The 22,972-nt window shown below is 47.8% G+C and overlaps 1 protein-coding gene across 1 annotated transcript in view; it reads left to right on the forward strand.

The window, feature by feature from the left end:
• The window catches only part of IRF9 (interferon regulatory factor 9), a 99,597-nt gene extending 77,439 nt beyond the window's left edge, over positions 1 to 22,158 (forward strand). The window contains exon 9 of the mRNA XM_063913645.1: positions 19,653 to 22,158. Coding sequence (XP_063769715.1) covers positions 19,653 to 19,799 — 147 coding nt within the window. The 3' untranslated portion in view covers positions 19,800 to 22,158. The remainder of the gene's footprint in view (positions 1 to 19,652) is intronic.
• The last annotated feature ends 814 nt before the right edge of the window (positions 22,159 to 22,972 follow it).

The raw sequence follows: 22,972 nt of genomic DNA on the forward strand, positions 1-22,972 counted from the left end.
CGCCTAAGACTAAGTCGTCTTCTAAACGGGCCATTACCTCCTCCCAATCCACTACTATCTCAGACACGTCCTCTGAGGAAGATGGTGCATATACTGATCCCACAGACACTGACACAGATGTTTCTGATGGGGAAGAGAAGTCATTGGTGGATATCCCAGATTTGATTGAAGCAATTAGGCTCATTCTTCAGGTCTCTGATGATTGATGTTCCTGAGCCTGAGGCTGTCTCTAAGAAACTGGATAGGTTTAAACGTAAGAAGGTGGTTAAAGAAGTTTTACCTCATTCTGAACACCTGGTTGACATACGTCAGGAATCCTGGGAAAATCCGGGGACAAAATTCACACGGAATAAGAGACTGTTGGCTCGCTATCCTCTCTCTGCGGAGGTATGTAAGAATTGGGAAACTCTTCCGCCTGTAGATTCTCATGTGGCGCGTATGGTTGTTTCCTCTGCTCTGCCAGTAACTACCATCACCTCTCTGAAGGAGACGACGGATAGACGTGTGGAGGGTTGTTTGAAAGCGATTTACACCCTAACGGGGGCTGTGCATAGGCCAACCATTGCAGCAACATGGTCTGCTGAAGCTGTTGAGGCGTGGGCTCAGGAGCTTGAAGCGGAACTGCCTTCCAACGCATCTGAGCATGCTCAACAATGTCTCTCGTATATTACCACGACTTCTCTGTACCTTAAGGAGGTGGCCTCCGATGCCGGGGTGCTCGCGGCCAAGGCTGCTACTACGTCCGTCTTGGCCAGACGTATCCTTTGGTTGAGATCCTGGTCGGTGGATATGGATTCCAAGAAAACCCTGGAGGTGCTTCCTTTCAGGGGAGACATTCTCTTTGGAGAAGACCTCAATAAGATTGTGGCTGATCTGGCTACTGCTAAAACAAGTGGGACGGCCTGCCTCACCGGATCAGATCTCACATGATCTCTTTGGCTCCGGAGGTCCACCTGTCACTGAGCTGGTGGCTTCAGGACCAACAATTGAGCAGGGGCCGTCCCTTCTGGATATCCAACTGGGTCCTTCTGATGACGGATGCCAGTCTGAGAGGTTGGAGCGCGGTGTTGGAACAACACTCTCTTCAGGGTCGGTGGACCAAGGAGGAGTCTCTGCTCCCGATCAATATTCTGGAACTGCGGGCAGTGTTCAATGCATTGACAATGGCCCAGCGTCTAATACATAACAGACCTGTTCAAGTACAGTCGGAAAAGTATCAGGGATTCTTCAGTGGGCGGAGCGCCATCTGCCGGCCATATCCGCAGTGTTCATTCCGGGCATCCTGAACTGGGAAGCGGACTATCTCAGTCGTCAGGACGTACACGCCAGAGAGTGGAGCCTCCATCCGGAGGTGTTTCAACTTCTCGTGGACATGTGGGGTCTTCCAGATGTGGATCTGATGGCGTCTCGACACAATCACAAGGTTCCGGTCTTCGGAGCAAGAACAAGGGATCCTCAAACTGCGTTCGTGGACGCTCTGGCAATTCCATGGAACTTTCAGCTACCGTATATGTTCCCTCCGGTGTCACTCCTGCCCAGAGTAATATGGAAGTTCAAGCAAGAAGGAGGAAACCTATTTCTGGTCGCTCCAGTATGGCCCAGACGGCACTGGTTCTCCGTTCTCCTGGGTCTCTCGTGGGATCGTCCCCTTCTACTTCCACAACGACCAGACCTCCTCGTTTAGGGCCCTTGTGTTTACCAGGATTTGGCTCGTCTGGCTTTGACGGCATGGCTCTTGAAGTTTCCGTCCTGAGGGCCAAGGGTTTTTCTGAGGCGGTCGTTCAAACTATGTTAAAGGCCCGTAAGTCAGCTTCTGCTCGGATCTACCATAGGGTCTGGAATGCTTACTTTACTTGGTGTGCGTCTCACAATCATGACGTTTTCAAGTTTAGTACAGCCACACTATTGGCCTTTCTTCAACAGGGCCTGGACTTGGGCCTGTGTCTGGCCTCCCTCAAGGTTCACATCTCTGCCTTGTCGGTTTGGTTTCAGAGAAAAATTGCTACCCTACCTGATGTCCATACATTAACTCAGGGTGTGTTGCGGATTCAGCCTCCTTATGTGCCACCTGTGGCTCCTTGGGACTTGTCGGTGGTTTTGGAGGCCTTGCAAGAGTCTCCGTTTGAGCCTCTTGCCTCTGCTGACCTTATGTGGCTTTCCCTTAAGGTCCTATTCTTGCTGGCGATTGCTTCAGCTAGAAGGGTCTCGGACTTGGGTGCCTTATCCTGTAAGTCTCCCTATTTGATTTTTCACCGTGACCGGGCAGATCTTAGAATGCGGCCAGGTTATTTACATAAGGTGGTGTCTTCCTTCCACCTTAACCAGGAGATTGTGGTTCTGACCTTTAATTCTCCTGAGTTGTCTTCCAAAGAGCGGTCTTTGGATGTGGTACGGGCTCTCCGTATCTACAGTATGTGAAGAGAACTTCCTCCATTAGGAAATCTGATTCTCTTTTTGTATTGTTTGGTTTTCACAAACGTGGCTGGCCTGCTTCCAAGCAGACTTTGGCCAGATGGATTAGAATGGTGATTGCACATGCTTATGTAGAGGCTGGTCGTCTGGTTCCTGCTACCATTAAAGCCCATTCTACTCGGTCGGTTGGACCTTCTTGGGCGGCCCACCGTGGTGCGACCCTTGAACAATTGTGCAAGGCGGCAACGTGGTCTTCAGGGAACACGTTTATAAGGCTCTATGCCTTCGATACCTCCGCCTCCCAGGATGCTTCCTTTGGAGGCCGGGTTCTTGTGCCCGCTACAGTGCATCCCCTCTCATAAGGAACTGCTTTAGGACATCCCCGATGTTAATCCTTGTGGAGCCCAGGGTACCCCGCAGCAGAAAACGAGATTTATGATAAGAACTTACCGTTGTTAAATCTCTTTCTGCGAGGTACACTGGGCTCCACAAGGCGCACCCTGACGCACTTAGCTTCATTGAGTTGGTATTGGCATAGCCGCTGACACCCTCTCCTGTGTGGTGTAATTGGCTACGAGCAATTGTCGTCTCTGGTACCTGCTACTGCATTGGGCTGGTTAACTAAACTGAGCTCCTGTGCACGGATGCGGGGTTATAGAGGAGGCGGCGCTGTGCATCTTGGGAACAGTCAAAAGTTTTGAGCCTGTTGGTGCCTCCGATAAAGATCCTACTCTACACCCCGATGTTAATTCTTGTGGAGCCCAGTGTACCTCGCAGAAAGAGATTTAACAACGGGAAGTTCTTACCATAAATCTCGTTTCTCTATCGTCCTAGTGGATGCTGGGGTTCCTGAAAGGACCATGGGGAATAGCGGCTCCGCAGGAGACAGGGCACAAAAGTAAAGCTTTCCGATCAGGTGGTGTGCACTGGCTCCTCCCCCTATGACCCTCCTCCAAGCCAGTTAGATTTTTGTGCCCGGCCGAGAAGGGTGCAATCTAGGTGGCTCTCCTAAAGAGCTGCTTAGAAAAGTTTAGCTTAGGTTTTTTATTTTACAGTGAGTCCTGCTGGCAACAGGATCACTGCAACGAGGGACTTAGGGGAGAAGAAGTGAACTCACCTGCGTGCAGGATGGATTGGCTTCTTGGCTACTGGACATCAGCTCCAGAGGGACGATCACAGGTACAGCCTGGATGGTCACCGGAGCCTTGCCGCCGGCCCCCTTGCAGATGCTGAAGTAAGAAGAGGTCCAGAATCGGCGGCAGAAGACTCCTCAGTCTTCTAAAGGTAGCGCACAGCACTGCAGCTGTGCGCCATTTTCCTCTCAGCACACTTCACACGGCAGTCACTGAGGGTGCAGGGCGCTGGGAGGGGGGCGCCCTGGGAGGCAAATGAATACCTATTTTGGCTAAAAATACCTCACATATAGCCTCCGGAGGCTATATGGAGATATTTAACCCCTGCCAGAATCCGTTAAGAGCGGGAGACGAGGCCGCCGAAAAAGGGGCGGGGCCTATCTCCTCAGCACACAGCGCCATTTTCCCTCACAGAAAGGCTGGAGGGAAGGCTCCCAGACTCTCCCCTGCACTGCACTACAGAAACAGGGTTAAAACAGAGAGGGGGGGCACTAATTTGGCGTTAGAAATATATAAAAAAGATGCTATAAGGGAAAACACTTATATAAGGTTGTCCCTATATAATTATAGCGTTTTTGGTGTGTGCTGGCAAACTCTCCCTCTGTCTCTCCAAAGGGCTAGTGGGTCCTGTCCTCTATCAGAGCATTCCCTGTGTGTGTGCTGTGTGTCGGTACGTGTGTGTCGACATGTAGGAGGACGATGTTGGTGAGGAGGCGGAGCAATTGCCTGTAATGGTGATGTCACTCTCTAGGGAGTCGACACCGGAATGGATGGCTTATTTAGGGAATTACGTGATAATGTCAACACGCTGCAAGGTCGGTTGACGACATGAGACGGCCGACAAACAATTAGTACCGGTCCAGACGTCTCAAAAACACCGTCAGGGGTTTTAAAACGCCCGTTTACTTTAGTCGGTAGACACAGACAGGGACACTGAGTCCAGTGTCGACGGTGAATAAACAAACGTATTCCTTATTAGGGCCACACGTTAAAGGCAATGAAGGAGGTGTTACATATTTCTGATACTACAAGTACCACAAAAGAGGGTATTATGTGGGATGTGAAAAAACTACCATAGTTTTTCCTGAATCAGATAAATTAAATAAAGTGTGTGATGATGCGTGGGTTCCCCCCGATAGAAAATTATGGGCGGTATACCCTTTCCCGCCAGAAGTTAGGGCGAGTTGGGAAACACCCCTTAGGGTGGATAAGGCGCTCACACGCTTATCAAAACAAGTGGCGGTACCGTCTATAGATAGGGCCGTCCTCAAGGACCAGCTGACAGGAGGCTGGAAAATATCATAAAAAGTATATACACACATACTGGTGTTATACTGCGACCAGCGATCGCCTCAGCCTGGATGTGCAGAGCTGGGGTGGCTTGGTCGGATTCCCTGACTAAAAATATTGATACCCTTGACAGGGACAGTATTTTATTGACTATAGAGCATTTAAAGGATGCATTTCTATATATGCGAGATGCACAGATGGATATTTGCACTCTGGCATCAAGAGTAAATGCGATGTCCATAACTGCCAGAAGATGTTATGGACACGACAGTGGTCAGGTGATGCAGATTCCAAACGGCACAAAGTTGTATTGCCGTATAAAGGAAGAGGAGTTATTTGGGGTCGGTCCATCGGACCTGGTGGCCACGGCAACTGCTGGAAAATCCACCGTTTTTACCCTAGGTCACATCTCTGCAGAAAAAGACACCGTCTTTTCAGCCTCAGTCCTTTCGTCCCTATAAGATCATATCTGCCCAGGGATAGAGGAAAGGGAAGAAGACTGCAGCAGGCAGCCCATTCCCAGGAACAGAAGCGTTCCACCGCTTCTGACAAGTCTCAGCATGGCGCTGAGACCGTACAGGACCCCTGGATCCTACAAGTAGTATCCCAGGGGTACAGATTGGAATGTCGAGACGTTTCCCCTTCGCAGGCTCCTGAAGTCTGCTTTACCAAGGTCTCCCTCCGACAAGGAGGCAGTATGGGAAAAAATTCACAAGCTGTATTCCCAGCAGGTGATAATTAAATTACCCCTCCTACTACAAGAAAAGGGGTATTATTCCACACTATATTGTGGTACTGAAGCCAGAAGGCTAGGTGAGACTTATTCTAAAAAATTTTTTGAACACTTACAAAGGTTCAAATCAAGATGGAGTCACTCAGAGCAGTGATAACGAACCAGGAAGAAGGGGACTATATAGTGTCCCGGGACATCAGGGATGCTTACCTCTATGTCCCAAATTTGCCCTTCTCACTAAGGGTACCTCAGGTTCGTGGTGCAGAACTGTCACTATCAGTTTCAGACGCTGCCGTTTGGATTGTCCACGGCACCCCGGGTCTTTACCAAGGTAATGGCCGAAATGATGATTCTTCTTCGAAGAAAAGGCGTCTTAATTATCCCTTACTTGGACGATCTCCTGATAAGGGCATAGTCCAGGGAACAGTTGGAGGTCGGAGTAGCACTATCTAGGATACTGCTACAACAGCACGGGTGGATTTTAAATATTCCAAAATCGCAGCTGATCCCGACGACACGTCTGCTGTGCCTAGGGATGATTCTGGACACAGTCCAGAAAAAGGTGTTTCTCCCGGAAGAGAAAGCCAGGGAGTTATCCGAGCTAGTCAGGAACCTCCTAAAAACAGTGCATCATTGCACAAGGGTCCTGGTAAAAATGGTGGCTTCCTACGAAGCAATTCCATTCGGCAGATTTCACGCAAGAACTTGTCAGTGGGATCTGCTGGACAAATGGTCCGGATCGCATCTTCAGATGCATCAGCGGATAACCCTATATCCAAGGACAAGGGTGTCTCTCCTGTGGTGGTTATAGAGTGCTCATCTTCTAGAGGGCCGCAGATTCGGCATTCAGGATTGGATGCTGGTGACCACGGAGCCCAGCCCGAGAGGCTGGGGAGCAGTCACACAAGGAAAAAATTTCCAGGGAGTGTGATCAAGTCTGGAGATTTTTCTCCACATAAATATACTGGAGCTAAGGGCAATTTACAATGCTCTAAGCTTAGCAAGACCTCTGCTTCAAGGTCAGCCGGTATTGATCCAGTGGGAAAAACATCACGGCAGTCGCCCACGTAAACAGACAGGGCGACACAAGAAGCAGGAGGGCAATGGCAAAAACTGCAAGGACTTTTCGCTGGGCGGAAAATCATGTGATAGCACTGTCAGCAGTGTTTCATCCCGGGAATGGAAACTGGGAAGCAGACTTCCTCAGCAGGCACGACCTCCACCCGGGAGAGTGGAAACTTCATCGGGAAGTTTTTTCCACATGATTGTAAACCGTTGGGAAATACCAAAGGTGGACATGATGGCGTCCCGTCTGAACAAAAAACGGGACAGGTATTGCGCCAGGTCAAGAGACCCTCAGGCAATAGCTGTGGACGTTCTGGTAACACCGTGGGTGTACCAGTCGGTGTATGTGTTCCCTCCTCTGCTTCTCATACCTAAGGTGCTGAGAATTATAAGACGTAGAGGAGTAAGAACTATACTCATGGCTCCGGATTGGCCAAGAAGGACTTGGTACCCGGAACTTCAAGAGATGCTTACAGAGGTCTTATGGCCTCTGCCGCTAAGAAGGGACTTGCTTCAGCAAGTACCATGTCTGTTCCAAGACTTACCGCAGCTGCGTTTGTCGGCATGACGGTGGAAAGCCGGATCCTAAGGGAAAAAGGCATTCCGGAAGAGGTCATTCCTACCCTGGTCAAAGCCAGAAAGGAGGTGACCGCACAACATTATCACCACATGTGGCGAAAATATGTTGCGTGGTGTGAGGCCAGGAAGGCCCCACAAAGAAATTTCAACTCGGTCGTTTCCTGCAATTCCTGCAAACAGGAGTGTCTATGGGCCTCAAATTGGGGTCCATTAAGGTTCAAATTTCGGCCCTGTCGATTTTCTTCCAGAAAGAATTGGCTTCAGTTCCTGAAGTCCAGAAGTTTGTCAAGGGAGTATTGCATATACAACCCCCTTTTTGTGCCTCCAGTGGCACTGTGGGATCTCAACGTAGTTCTGGGATTCCTCAAATCACATTGGTTTAAAACCAGTCAAATCTGTGGATTTGAAGCATCTCACATGAAAAGTGACCATGCTCTTGGCCCTGGCCTGGACCAGGCGAGTGTCAAATTGGTGTTTTTTTCTCAAAAAAGCCCATATCTGTTTGTCCATTCGGACAGGGCAGAGCTGCGGACGCGTCCCCAGTTCTCTCCCTAAGGTGGTGTCAGTGTTTCACCTGAACCAGCTTATTGTGGTGCCTTGCACCTACTAGGGACTTGGAGGACTCCAAGTTGCTAGATGTTGTCAGGGCCCTGAAAATATGTTCCAGGACGGCTGGAGTCGGGAAAACTGACTTGCTGTTATCCTGTATGCACCCAACAAACTGGGTGCTCTTGCTTCTAAGCAGACTATTGCTAGTTGGATGTGTAATACAATTCAGCTTGCACATTCTGTGGCAGGCCTGCCACAGCCAAAATATGTAAATGCCCATTCCACAAGGAAGGTGGGCTCATCTTGGGCGGCTGCCCGAGGGGTCTCGGCTTTACAACTTTGCCGAGCAGCTACTTGGTCAGGGGCAAACACGTTTGCTAAATTCTACAAATTTGATACCCTGGCTAAGGAGGACCTGGAGTTCTCTCATTCGGTGCTGCAGAGTCATCCGCACTCTCCCGCCCGTTTGGGAGCTTTGGTATAATCCCCATGGTCCTTTCAGGAACCCCAGCATCCACTAGGACGATAGAGAAAATAAGAATTTACTTACCGATAATTCTATTTCTCGGAGTCCGTAGTGGATGCTGGGCGCCCATCCCAAGTGCGGATTATCTGCAATACTTGTACATAGTTACAAAAATCGGGTTATTATTGTTGTGAGCCATCTTTTCAGAGGCTCCGCTGTTATCATACTGTTAACTGGGTTTAGATCACAAGTTGTACGGTGTGATTGGTGTGGCTGGTATGAGTCTTACCCGGGATTCAAAATTCCTCCCTTATTGTGTACGCTCGTCCGGGCACAGTACCTAACTGGCTTGGAGGAGGGTCATAGGGGGAGGAGCCAGTGCACACCACCTGATCGGAAAGCTTTACTTTTGTGCCCTGTCTCCTGCGGAGCCGCTATTCCCCATGGTCCTTTCAGGAACCCCAGCATCCACTACGGACTCCGAGAAATAGAATTATCGGTAAGTAAATTCTTATTTTTATATATATATATATATATATATATATATATATATATATATATATATATATATATACATATATATATATATACATACACACAGTCCATGTATTCCGGCTCTCCATTGAGGGAATTGCTGCATCGGGTGCCCTCGTTATAAATTCCATACACAAACAGCAAACGTAGCACTCCTGGTGACTTGTTAAATGAATCTCTCAGATGGGCAGTTTAGTAAAACAACGTTTCAATGCCGTTTTATTATTAAGGCATTTTCCTCAGGTTTTAAGTACATACAGAGCAGTCTTACCTTTAAAGGCTGCTAATCACCCTGTGAACCTGCCGCGTGTAGCCGGCGGGACGCCGCCCGCCCCGTCGGGCGCAGCTGTGGTGACGTCACCCTACGTCACTTCCCACATTAGTGCTCCCCATCACCATGACAACGTATACAAGACAGGCGGATTGCTATGGACATAAGCAAATGGAAATGCAGCAAACGAATGCGGGCAACATGAATTAATACTACCAGCATTCATCTATAAGTACAGTATATAATTGTGGATGGTAGATAATGCCATTATGCCTGCAATTAAACCCGGAACAGCACCTATAAATAAATCATGGTGTTTATGATAATAAATTCCTATACAGAGAGAAACAATAATGTGTATCACCCATAAGTACTAGGGACATGTCGAAACAGCATACTTTTTTTTTTTTTAATAAAGTAATTTTTATTCAGTAGTCTGGAGAAGAAGGTACAGACATTGCAGAGCATCATCATATCACAAACAGTACACCAAATTATTTTGAATCAAAGCCACATTTTTTAGCAAGTTTTCGGCAGTGGAATATCAGGCCAAGTCCATAAGGGAATATACAAGGATTTCCTATTATTCGGACCATTAGGGTCTGCAAAATCCGTAGCCAAATATATTAGTCTCCATTAACTTTTATATTTACACCCTTAACCTAAACAGTAAGAAAAATAACAAAAGAGAGAAGCAAAGTGAGAAGGAGCCATCTGATTCAGGACCACAGTAGTCATGCATATAAATAGGCAATCACGCAGGGCTCAACCGCCAAACATCTCAAGTATACTACAGTAAGCATCAAGTTTTTGATATGTTAGCACTTCAGTGCCCACTATATGTGGGGAACCGGGTGAGAATGGGGGGAGTCTAGCCATGGAGACCAAACCTTTTCAAATTTGGCTGATGCATTTTGTTTCATATATATGTATCTTTCCTTAATTATTGTGTCATTAATTAAGGTCTTAAGCGCAGATATTAAAGGGCCTCTAGGGGCCATCCATAGCCTCGCAATGCAAACCTTAGCCAAGGCACATACACTGCGAGCATAAAGAGAAGTAGAGCATCCCATCCCCAAAATACAGAATTGTGGGGTAAGCAGTCCGCCAGTCACTCCCGTACTCTCCAGAATTGACCTGACCCCCAACCAGAACACCCTCAACCTCGGGCAATCCCACACCAGATGCCAGAATGTTCCCACCGCCCCCCCGCACTTAAGACAAAGGCCAGATCCGCCCGTCCCAAAAGTAGCCAACCTAACTGGAGTCATATATGTTCTGTGTAAAATGAAGAATTGAATTTGCTGATATCTGAGAGATTTGGTAACTTTGGCAGGGTATTCCAGAGCAAGGACCCAGTCCTCCTCAGTTATTAAACCCATATCCTCCTCCCACTTTCCACGGAGACGTGTCAAAGGGGCTGTATGGAGCTTGGTAAGAAGATATCCATACGCAAGGGAGACCTTCTTAGCTCGACCCAAAGTAGCCACAAAGGTCTTGATGGGGAATGGGAGGATTCGTGGGGGGGATTCAGCAAATTGGGACTGGAGGGCGTGGCGAAGCTGGAGATATCTGAAGAAATAAGAATTAGGTAGGTCAAACTCTTCTCTCATTTGTTGAAAGGATTTGAGATTATTATCTAGGTAGAGTTGAGAAACAGAGACCACTGATCTAGGGGCCCATACCTCCCGCCCCTCAAGTGCATGTAATTCAGGGAGCCAGTCAGAGTACCAGAGGGGGGTATCCGGGTCCAGGCCATCGTACCTCAAGAGGTCTCTCAGGGCCCGCCATATCTTTAAGGCCTGGTAAATGATAGGGGGAAGAAACCGAGCCATGCTCCCACTCAGTAGCACCTGCATAGGAGAGAGGTGGGGAAAGTAACAGCGAATAAACTCACAATGTAAGGAGTCAGCCCCAGAGTCTTGCGCCCATACACTGATATGAGTCAGCTGAGCAGCGTAGTAATACATCTGAAAATTAGGCAGAGCCAGGCCACCGTCAGATCGCTGCCTGGTGAGGGTTTTCAGCTGTATCCTAGGTCGTTTGTTAGCCCAAATCAGTGAGGATAAAACGCTATTTAATTTCCTAAAAAATATTGGATAAATATATACCAGGGACTGGAGAATAATGTATAAGCGTTTGGGCAGTATAATCATTTTAATGAGGTTAACCCTGCCAGACACCGTCAGTGGAAGCTTACACCAAGTCTTGGATTTGCCCATGACCCACTGCATGGTCAGGTCTAGGTTCAGAGGGACAAAATCAGAAGGGTCGTTAGTTATTTGGATTCCGAGGTATTTAAATTGTAACGTCCAACATACTGGCAGGGGGATTTTGGAAACAGTAGGAGGGGGGCCTATGACTGGCATAATGTATGATTTAGGCCAGTTAATTCTAAGACCCGAGTAATCTCCAAAGTTCTCTATCACACGCAGCAGAATGGGCATTGACTTGGTGTAATCCTGCAAAAACAACAACATGTCATCGGCGTAAAGAGCTATTCAATCCTCACGTGAACCCGTAGAAATTCCCACAATATCTGGATGTGATCTTATCAAGCAGGCCAGGGGCTCGATGGCCAAGGCAAACAGCGTGGGGGATAGGGGGCAGCCCTGTCTAGTACCACGGGACAGTTGAAAAGAGGGGGATACATAACCGTTCACCAAGATCCTGGCACTCGGATGTTGATACAGTAATTTAGTCCATTTGATAAAGTTAGGTCCAAAGCCCACACGAGCCATCACCTCCCATAAATAAGCCCATTCAATGCTGTCAAAGGCCTTGGCCGCATCTAACGAGACCACAGCCGAGTCAGAAGGGGAGTCATGTGGGAGTTGTAAAACGGTATGCAGTCTATGTAAGTTGATAGACGTGGACTTCCCTGGCATGAAGCCAGTCTGGTCCGGGTGAACAAGGGAGGCGATCACTGCGTTAAGCCGTACTGCCAAAATCTTTGCCAGGACCTTAGCATCGGTGGGAATCAGGGATATCGGTCTATAGGAGTCTGGAGACCCAGGGTCCTTACCGGGCTTTGGGATCACTATTATAACTGCCTCTGACATAGAGGGGGGAAGATCATTATTGGCAAATATATCTAGGTATAGGGCATGAAGCCTGGGCCCAAAAAAATCAACATGATTTTTGTATACCTCGGAGGGAATTCCGTCACAACCCGGAGCCTTGCCATTAGGGGACACACCAATGGCCGCAGTCACCTCCTCGAGCGTCAAAGGCGCCTCCAGCAGCTCACAGGCCTCAGAGGAGAGTGTGGGCAGCAGAATACCCCCCAGGTAGTGTGAAAGATCTAAAGTAGAGCATGTCAATTTTGAGCTATAAACCTCAGAGTAATAGGATCGGAATAACTGCGCAATGTCCGGTGTGGTGTCAACAAAGGAGCCATCTCCACCGGACATTTGGGTGATCGTAGTCCCAGGACAATCCTAATGTATCAGACGGGCCAGGAGGCCCCCCGTCCTATCAGCCTGCATATAAATATTAGTAGCCTTAAAGAGGAGGGATCTAGAGTTTTTATCAGACAGGTGGGCCAACCAAGCCGACTGAGCCACTAGCCAGCGTGTCCTTGTCGCGGGGGCACCATCAGATAAATATTGGGACTCCAGTTCCCTAGCGTCACCTTCAAGGGCCCGTTCTCTTTCCCGTGAGGACGTTTTATGGGCCGCTATACGTCCAATATATGAGCGTCTCAAAAACGCCTTAAATGAATCCCAAACTATTGTACCCGAGGCAGACCCTACATTGTCGCTAAAGTAACCCTCCCACTGAGTCTCCAGGTCACTGCAGTCACCCAGCTGGGCTAGCCAAGAGGGATGCAACTTCCAGTAAGAGTGCCCCCTCTGACTTTCCACAGCAAGAGTCATCAACTGAGGGGAGTGGTCAGAGACCCCTCTAGCCTCGTAGTGGATGTCTATAATCCCAGGGACGAGGGCGGGGGATACCAACATCAGGTCAATCCTGGAGAAGGAGCCATGAGTGCTGGAAAAACAGGAAAACTGACGGGCCGCAGGGTGACGAAGCCTCCACACATCCACCCACTGCAAACTATGCAAGAAGTCAGCAAACTTGGTAGGACCACCACCCGCCAGCGCAACCCCCGGGGAGTGCCATCGGTCTAAGGATAAATCTAGGATGTTATTAAAATCGCCCAAGCAAATCACTGGGGTAGTAGGAGATGGAGCAATGAAAGAAGCAGCCTGTTGCAGCACAGCATATGTAAAAGGAGGGGGGATATATACCGCCAAAATGTAATAGGGCTGGGAACTCAGCTTACACTCCATAAATACAAATCTTCCATAAGGGTCAGTTTTAATCGATAACAGCTCAAATTGCACTGACTTCTTAATCAGAACTGAGACACCCCTAGAAAAGGAGGAGTGAGAGGCATGGTAAGCCCATCCCACCCAGGCCCGTCGTAAGGACAATAACCTATGTCCCTCCAAGTGAGTCTCACTAAGGCAAGCAATATCCGGGTCATATTTCTTAATCATATTCAGAACCAAGGATCGTTTGATTTTGTTATTCAGACCTCGGACATTCCATGCCAAAAATTTCAGGTTAAGCATGACCCCATGTAAGCTCTATGTGCCACCCGGATATACATCACCCAAAATACATCTTGAGAATCAACAGTATGAACAACAGCAGCACATGACGTAGATAAGCCCTGCGTTGTAAGCCATTTCACCTGAAATATTAAACATCCTTGCTTCAGAAAATACATAGATAAGAAAAATAACAAACTAAAGAAAGAAAACTGAAAACAGCAAAAGAAGGCGCAACTAGCAGCTTCCCAGCTAACCTTCCCCTCCCCGTATACCACCCCAAACTCCGGCATACTTATATCCCGAACAAACAACCCAAACTACCAAGCGCTAAAAAGGCCTAGATTCTCAGTTGAACCTCTAACCAACACCACTTGGTCTTAAAAGTCTTGAGCCACCAATGCAAAGGAGGGTGGGCTCCCCGATCCATAATCGTTCCCTCCGGCAATCTAGGCCCCAGCCTCCTCACGCAGGAGGTCAGTCCGGAGCCAGCTGCCGAGCACCCGGCGCAAATCTGTCCAGCCATTGGGCCGCCTCTCTAGGGGAATTAAAAAACTTGATCTCCCCATCCGCCACGACCCGGAGCCTTGAAGGAAACAGCATGGAGTATGAAATGTTGAGGTCTCGCAGACGCCGTTTAATAGGCATAAACTGGGCTCGGTCCCTCTGGACGTCTGCAGCAAAGTCCGGAAAGGCCGACACCTTGACTCCATTGCGGACCAACGGGCCCTTCGTACGACCTAAGCGGAGAACCGAGTCACGGTCCTTATAATGCAGGAATTTGGCGATGAAGGTGCGAGGAGGGGCACCAGGAGGTAGCGGCCGAGATGGTATCCTATGTGCACGCTCCACCGTGAATTGGGCCGTAAAGGACTCAGCGCCATATATCTCTTTAAGCCAGGATTCGAGGAAGTCCTCCGGCTGCGAACCCTCTTCTCTTTCAGGCAGGCTTACAAATCTTACATTATTTCTGCGCAGCCGCTCCTCCATGTCTAAAAGCTTGGTCTGGAGGGAGGAAACCTGCTGGGTCACCGTGGATACGGATTGCTTTAAGGGACCACACATATCTTCCAGGTTGGAGACCCGTGTCTCCGCCTCACCCACTCTCTCACGGATTCGTTGGACATCTTGTCGGAGCAAGGAGAGATCGCACTGCACCTTCTCCATCTTATCGGAGAGACGCTGTTCACTGCCAGCTATAGCCTCCAGCACCTGTTGAATAGACGGCGCCTCCGCTGCCTCTGGGGAACTGACAGCAGACTCAGAAGGGGAGGTCGGGTGCGTCGGGGAGGTTCCCTGAGAAGGAGCCGATGTTACCCGGGGAGTGGATTGTCTAGCAAATCTTTCTAGTTTGGCCGCGGCCGCACTCTGGCCGCCCTTAATCATATTGGACAGGAGCAGTCACACTCACCCCAGGGCAGGGTTGCAGTATAGAAGTGTAAGTAGAAGACGGCAGCAGCAAGGTTGTGTATAAGCAGTGGCGGGAACCAATCGTGCCCAGTCTGTAGGTCAAAATATCAATGGATAGGAAGCACAGGCTTGTGTAAAAGTAACAATATGGATGAGAGTAATGAGGAGGGAATATCCCGTATCAAATTCCGGGAGGTACAGTAGGATATTGGTGTGTAGTACACTGTAGGATATTAGTGCAGTACAGCAGTGTAATTAGTTCCAATCTATATGCAGCTCCTGTGTGGCATAATAGGAGAGCTGTGCAGTAGAAGTAGCTGACCTTGCCTCCAATCACAGGTGGAACTTTATCATATTTGTTAAGAGATTAGTAATGGGAGAGAGCAGCATGCAGCAAGGTCCCAGAGTGCAGGGACAGTTCACAGGGCACATGAGAATCCCAACAGGCAGCTCTTCATATGTCCAGGCGCGGGCAGCAGCCTATATAAGCAGCTTCTAAGATGGCTGCCGTGCCCCTTCCCCTTCCCCAGGAGTACCTGTATTTTCTCCGGCTACCAGGGCCCCAGGCCACAGCCCGACAGGCAGAGGAGATGATATCCCCTGTTTCCAATCCCTCCGTGGCGTCCGGCGGCAGCAGCAGCCCGCCGTTCGAGCCACGGGCGACTCTCGGTCGGGGTCGCCGAAATCGAGGCCGGGGATCCGGAGGAGGTGCAGGCCGCAGGGCCGGATGTCGGTAAATGCCGCTCCACGGGTCCCGGAGAGTGCGTAATAAGGTGCCCGCCGGTGCCCACAGCCTGTGGTGAAGATTCCGGCCGGGCAGAGACACCAGAGGGGGTCAGGATTAGTTGCAGGAGTTTGGTGGCCGGGGAGCTCCCGAGCTCTGCTGCTTACTCCTCAGCCGTCGTAGCCACGCCCCCGAAACAGCATACTTAATCAAAGTATGATGAGCAATAATATCACATAGGACTCAAAGGATGTAAATGTGGGCCCTCAATCTGGTGGCCCTACACTGTCCTCCTGTATACCCCCAGAATAATACAAGTAGAACTATTGTACAGTAGCAAATGGCAGAAACACTCGTGGATTTGCAGGTAACAGCAGTTACAATCACATAAAGACAGATAATACTACCGGTAAGGACAAACTACACTAGTGGACAATAAGACTAAGATTAATATACTGCTTATAGAAAACCGTTAAGCCCCTGGTACTCGTTGAGTCCCCTTGGGTGGACAGTACCCAGGCGGTAGATCCATCGTGCTTCCAGCCTTAGGAGTTTACCTCCCCGTTCGCCACCCCTAATAGAGGCCGGTATGTGGTCGATCATGCAATATTTCAGCGTGATTAATGGATGTCTACTGAGGGCGAAGTGCCTTGCTACAGGCTGTTCGCTCGATCCCTTGGCAATAGCTAATTTGATTGCAGACCTGTGGGCTGCCATACGTTCCTTGAACATTCGTTCTGTTTTTACTTACAGCTGCTAAAGAAAAGGTATTGAGGGTTGAGCGGGAGACACTGATCGGCCCTTCTAAAATCCACAATGTAGGAAGTTCGATGATTCCTTGGGTGGTTCAATACCACGCTGCCAGCACAGGGATCAACCAGATCTCCCCAAAACTGTGGCCCATCATTCAGGGTGATCCTGAGTTGAGATTACAAAATACCAAATTGATGTCTTGCTATAAACGTAATAAAAATCTCAGAGACATCCTAGTCAAAGCAGATGTCTCCCAATATGCATCTCCCCAACCCATGTTCAACAAAAAGGGATGTATCCGTTGTACCTGCACTACGTGCCAGTTTATGATACCCAGTGACACGTTTCAACACCCCCAATCTGGCAAGACTATGTATATCTATCACACGCTTACATGTTCCTCCAAATTTGTCATATACCAGCTTATATGCCCCTGTGGGCTGTCATATATTGGCAAAACAGAACGAATGTTCAAGGAACGTATGGCAGCCCACAGGTCTGCAATCAAATTAGCTATTGCCAAGGGATCGAGCGAACAGCCTGTAGCAAGGCACTTCGCCCTCAGTAGACATCCATTAATCACGCTGAAATATTGCATGATCGACCACAAACCGGCCTCTATTAGGGGTGGCGATCGGGGAGGTAAACTCCTAAGGCTGGAAGCACGATGGATCTACCGCCTGGGTACTGTCCACCCAAGGGGACTCAACGAGTCCCAGGGGCTTAACTGTTTTCTATAAGCAGTATATTAATCTTAGTCTTATTGTCCACTAGTGTAGTTTGTCCTTACCGGTAGTATTATCTGTCCTTATGTGATTTGTAACTTCTGTTACCTGCAAATCCACAAGTGTTTCTGCCATTTGCTACGGTACAATAGTTCTACTTGTATTATTCTGGGGGTACACAGGAGGACAGTGTAGTGCCACCAGATTGAGGGCCCACATTTACATCCTTTGAGTCCTATGTGATATTATTGCTCATCATACTTTGATTAAGTATGCTGTTTCGACATGTCCCTAGTACTTATGGGTGATGCACATTATTGTTTCTCTCTGTATAGGAATTTATTATCATAAACACCATGATTTATGTATAGGTGCTGTTCCGGGTTTAATTGCAGGCATAATGGCATTATCTACCATCCACAATTATATACTGTACTTATAGATGAATGCTGGTAGTATTGATTCATGTTGCCCGCATTCGTTTGCTGCATTTCCATTTGCTTATGTCCATAGCAATCCGCCTGTCTTGTATACGTTGTCATGGTGATGGGGAGCACTAATGTGGGAAGTGACGTAGGGTGACGTCACCACAGCTGCGCCCGACGGGGCGGGCGGCGTCCCGCCGGCTACACGCGGCAGGTTCACAGGGTGATTAGCAGCCTTTAAAGGTAAGACTGCTCTGTATGTACTTAAAACCTGAGGAAAATGCCTTAATAATAAAACGGCATTGAAACGTTGTTTTACTAAACTGCCCATCTAAGAGATTCATTTAACAAGTCACCAGGAGTGCTATGTTTGCTGGTTGTGTGTGTATATATATATATATATATATATATATATATATATATATATATATATAGGGCCGTTTCTAGACAATTTGGCTCCCAGTGCGAGATTTAAAAATGCCCCCCCTCCCCATTGCTATAAAAAAACAATTGCGTCGTCGTCGTCCCCCCTCCCCCGTATAGCTATAAAAAAAAAAAAGCATGCTAGGCTGTGTGTGGCCTGATTAAAATGGGCGTGGTCTCATTAAGTGGGCGTGGTCTCGTCTGGTATCATCACGCCCACCACAGGGGGGGGGGGGGAATAAAAATAAAAAAGTCCCCATTTTACACATTACAGCAGGCCAGTGTCCCCATTTTACACAACGCGGCAGGCAGGTGTCCCCATTTTACACAGCGCGGCAGGCAGGTATCCCCATTTTACACAGTGCGGCAGGCAGGTATCCCCATTTTACATAGCGCGGCAGGCACGTGCCCCCATTTTACACAGTACGGCAGGCAGGTGTCCCCATTTTACACAGTACGGCAGGCAGGTGTCCCCATTTTACACAGTGCAGCAGGCAGATATCCCCATTTTACACAATGCTGCAGGCAGGTATCCCCATTATACACAGTACGGCAGGCAGATATCCCCATTTTACACAGTACGCAGGCAGGTGCCCCCATTTTACACAGTGCGGCAAGCAGGTTTCCCTATTTTACACAGTGCAGCAGGCAGGTATCCCCATTTTACACAGTGCGGCAGACGGGTATCCCCATTTTACACAGTGCGGCAGGCAGGTATCCCCATTTTACACAGTGCGGCAGGCAGGTATCCCCATTTTACACAGTGCGGCAGGCAGGTGTCAAGTGGGGGGAAGGAAGGGGGAGAGAGAGAGATAGAGATAGTACTTACATCTTCCCGCTCTTCGGGTCCGGCCGCCTCACGTCCCTCGCGCCGGCCGCCTCCTCCTTCCAGGCTTATCTCCTCTCCTCCCTCTTCCCGAGCGCTCCTGCTCGGGGGGCGGGGCTTCGCGGAATGACGCGTTTGCGTCGTGACATCACGACGCAAACGCGTCATTCCGCGAAACTCCGCCCCCCGAGCAGGAGCGCTCGGGAAGAGGGAGGAGATAAGGACACACAAAGTGCCGCGGTGGGCGCCCTGTGCAGTTGCACGGCTCGCCCGCCGCTAGAAACGGCACTGTATATAGATAGATAGATAGATAGATAGATAAAAAATACTAGTTACCAGCCTGTCAAAATGACGGAACATAATGGTAATGTCAGCGCCGGCGGCTGTGTGCGCCCGAGTTGAGCATCTAGTGGCCGCCGACGTGCAAAACGCTTTAATTCCCCCCATAGACTTGAGAAGCAGCGTTAACCTTTTATTATATATGATATATACTGTATATATCTCTGCAGAAGGTGGAAGTTCTGGTAGAAATTTATATGAAATTTCAGGTACCAGATAAAGATAATACCACAGGAACAGCACCCCGGAATAAATGCTTGTTTATTAGAGCATCATAATACACAACAAGTCCGGTATACCCACCCCCTTATCAAGTATATAGATATGTGTTGATGATTAAGTATTTATCATTGTAGCACACAAAACAAATACTTTAACGTTAATACCATGTGCTTGTATCTCATGGTACAGTGCTTAACGCCTTTTCTTCCTGCAGATAGAGCAAGTTATGGCCTCTGAGTTGGTGCGACAAGCAACTGAGAATCACCTTGCTCAGTCTAGAGAACCACTCCAGGACCCTCCTGCTCCATTTCTGATACCCCTGCTACCTGTGGATATGTCAACTGCTGATCTATGTGATTAAATGTGTGCCCATATAACATTTATTAGCAAGTACTCCCTGTTTCTAAGCTTAACACCACTCTGCTTATACTTTTTTAGGTGTGGATAAGTTCAGTCTTCAAGATGTACTATCAGGCTCCATTTTCATCCTTATTATATGAATCACCTGAACTTGCGCTTGGCCAAATAGTTATGTTAGACATTTTCTATTGAGTATCTAAAGTAGTATTAATTACTTAGCCACTTTTTGTTACCTTGAGAAATTTAGAAAAATGTGCATTTTACTTTGGTTTTGAGAACTGAACCCTGATAATTGTGCTACCTGTACAGTGTCTCATTACTCTCTGGATATTTTACTATGTGAAAATGTTCATGATTTAAGCATACTGCAATGTTCCAATAATAGATGCTGAATATTATTCTTGTAGGGGCTTCTGTAACTTCTCTTTTGTAGTGAGTACACTAGACATTTTGTGGCTGCCAACAGACCAATCTCCTTTATACAATTTGTAGCTTACTTTGGTAAATACTGCTAGTTCTGTGTTACTACTGAACTAAGTACTAAGTTCATCGTTCACTATTCTTGGCAATGTTTAATACAGAGAAGTGCATATCAAAGTTCTAAATACTTATGTAAAAGATTCTTATTTACACTCTAGTTTGTGTTTATATGTTGCTTGAGGAATTCTGCTGTAAAATACTAATTTTATTGACCACTAAACCTAAATTTGTATTAGCTTTACCTAAAAGAGCCACTAAAAACATTCTGACACACTACTAAATGGGTATACACACTATGATCATTTTAGATTTGGTTGGCTAAAAATTGTAATGTGTACGGACCAAAATCTACTGCCAGTCCCAACCTACGTATGCTTGGAAACGTTCTCATGTCAGTCAGCCAGTGATGACAATATGATCATATTAGACCTGGCACTGGATATATTTTTGTATGTATGTAGACTGGGCACCAGACATGGGTCAGCATATAAGACTGTACTTTAGATTTGGCTTTTTATGTTTGTTAGTAGATACAGCTTACCTGCTAGGCATGGCTCAGCTCATTATACTATTTGCTAGAAATGGTTTCAGTTCTTATTCTTTGCACCAAACATTTTCAGCACAAGAGACAACTAGTGAGCCTGCAGTGGCCAGATTTTAGAGATATTTGTCAATACTTTAAAATACTGTAAAGTGCTTTAAGAGCCTGCTCCGGTAGGTGAATTTGATCTGAACTAGTATTCGACCGTGCAGGCATGTGGTGTCAGCTTTGGGTTAGTGAGCATATAGCAAGGCAGCGCTGAGAGGCACTGAGAGGAAATGTACAAATATTACCTGTAGCAGTGACTGATGATCATTTTTTTTTTTCATGCAGCAATATGTTCCTCATAACTACAGTGGAGAAGGGGACACAAAAAATAGGATTTATGGTCTTAACAGGTTAAATCCTTTTCTTTGAGGCCATAGGGGGCACAGGAGTAACCATGCTGGGTATAGGTTGGTGAGGGAGTGAGCAGGCACCAAAGGGTTACACCTGGCCTAGAGCCCTAGGCAAAGTAAACCCTCCAAACTCTATGATCAATTCAGGCTGAAGAGGATTTTGGGACTCTCTAAGTATAGTCTGAAGAATTGTCCTCGGCAAGGCCATTTCTTCACAGGATGGATCTCACAAGGGCCATACTGTTAGAGCAATATGGCCCAGATTTGGATGTAGGCAGGGGCTCAGAAATAGAAGATCCCACTGCTAATGAAGAAACAGCTGTCACTTCAGAGAATCTGAAGATCTGTTAACCACCCTCTGCGTGGCCAAACCAGCGCCACCAGTATCATTGTTGAACCTGCAGGCAACCCATAGAATCATGGAAAGTGGACGAAAGACATACACTAGAGGAAACTCTCATGGAGCCGTTCATGTGTCCTACAAGAACAGCAGCGGTATCCTGCATGCGTAAGCAGTATTTCGGTATCCAGTAGTTGTGGCGAGATGCTATAATGTCAATGTCTGGAAGGCTCCAACGTCGGACCAACAATTGAATCACCCCCAGATTCAGGACCCACTCGCTGGGGTGTACATCCTGGGAATGGCAGAAGTTTGTCTACTAAATGAGTACTTCGGAATTGAATATCGCTGACAAAGCGGGTAGATGCCACTGTGTTCAATCGGAAGACATGGCTTACCCCCTCCTCATTGCTCCTTGACTGCAAGTGCTGGCATGACGGGTGATGTAAGCGACTGCAGTCACTTTGTTGGACTGTACTTAGATCAGACAACCCTGATATGTAAAATAAAACCTTTATTACATTTTTCTTTAAAAACATCTTTGTGAAATAAAACATACATATATACAGTATAGTGATGTGAAATAAAGTGACCATTATAACTTCGTGCCTCACTGTTTTTTTGTTTTCTATTTATTGTATATATAATTATATTTGTTTGTTCCTATGTACAGTTGCAAGAAAAAGTATGTGAACCCTTCGGAATTTCCTGGATTTGTGCATAAATTGGTCATATGCTGTATATTGCTAAGGATGGTGTTCTATTTAGTTAATTATCACATATGGGGAACTGCCACTCTCATGCAGTTAGGATTATGGCATAGATTGCATATATGTAGTTAGTATACAGTTATTCCATGTGAATCCAATGTTAATAACAAGACAGGCTTGTCTATTTCACAGATAGGGGGATATTCTATTAGCCCCAGTAAAACACTGGGTGCGAAAAACGTATGTTTTTCGCGATTTTTCCTGATGTTTCACCAATTTTTTTTTATTTTTTCCCCCCACAGGCTATCCTGATTGATCGCCTGTAAAAAATGCCCTGTCTCCTGAAAACACACAGGTTCAGTGAAACCTGTGTGTTTTCAGTAGAAACATCCTCGTTTTCGCTGAAAGTGGGCTGTTTCCGGGGATTTGGTTTTGCCTGCCTGAGGCGGCCGAAACAAAATTCCCGATGACCGCAGACAACCTGCAGTCTCCCATGCCCGCTGCAGGCATGGCTGCCACTCAGCCCCCGACCCCTTTGCGGGGAAGCCGGGGCAGCGCCGTGACCCGCATCCCCCCCACCCTCCCTCGGCAGTGGTCACATGACGGGGGAGTGGCCATGTGACCGGGGGGAACCGGAGGAGCAGCGCTGAACCGGGTGAGTCACCAGCCGGCACCCGGTGCAGCAACAGGTAACCCCGATAATCC

This window comes from Pseudophryne corroboree, chromosome 1, assembly GCF_028390025.1.
Source record: "Pseudophryne corroboree isolate aPseCor3 chromosome 1, aPseCor3.hap2, whole genome shotgun sequence".
NCBI lineage: Eukaryota > Metazoa > Chordata > Amphibia > Anura > Myobatrachidae > Pseudophryne > Pseudophryne corroboree.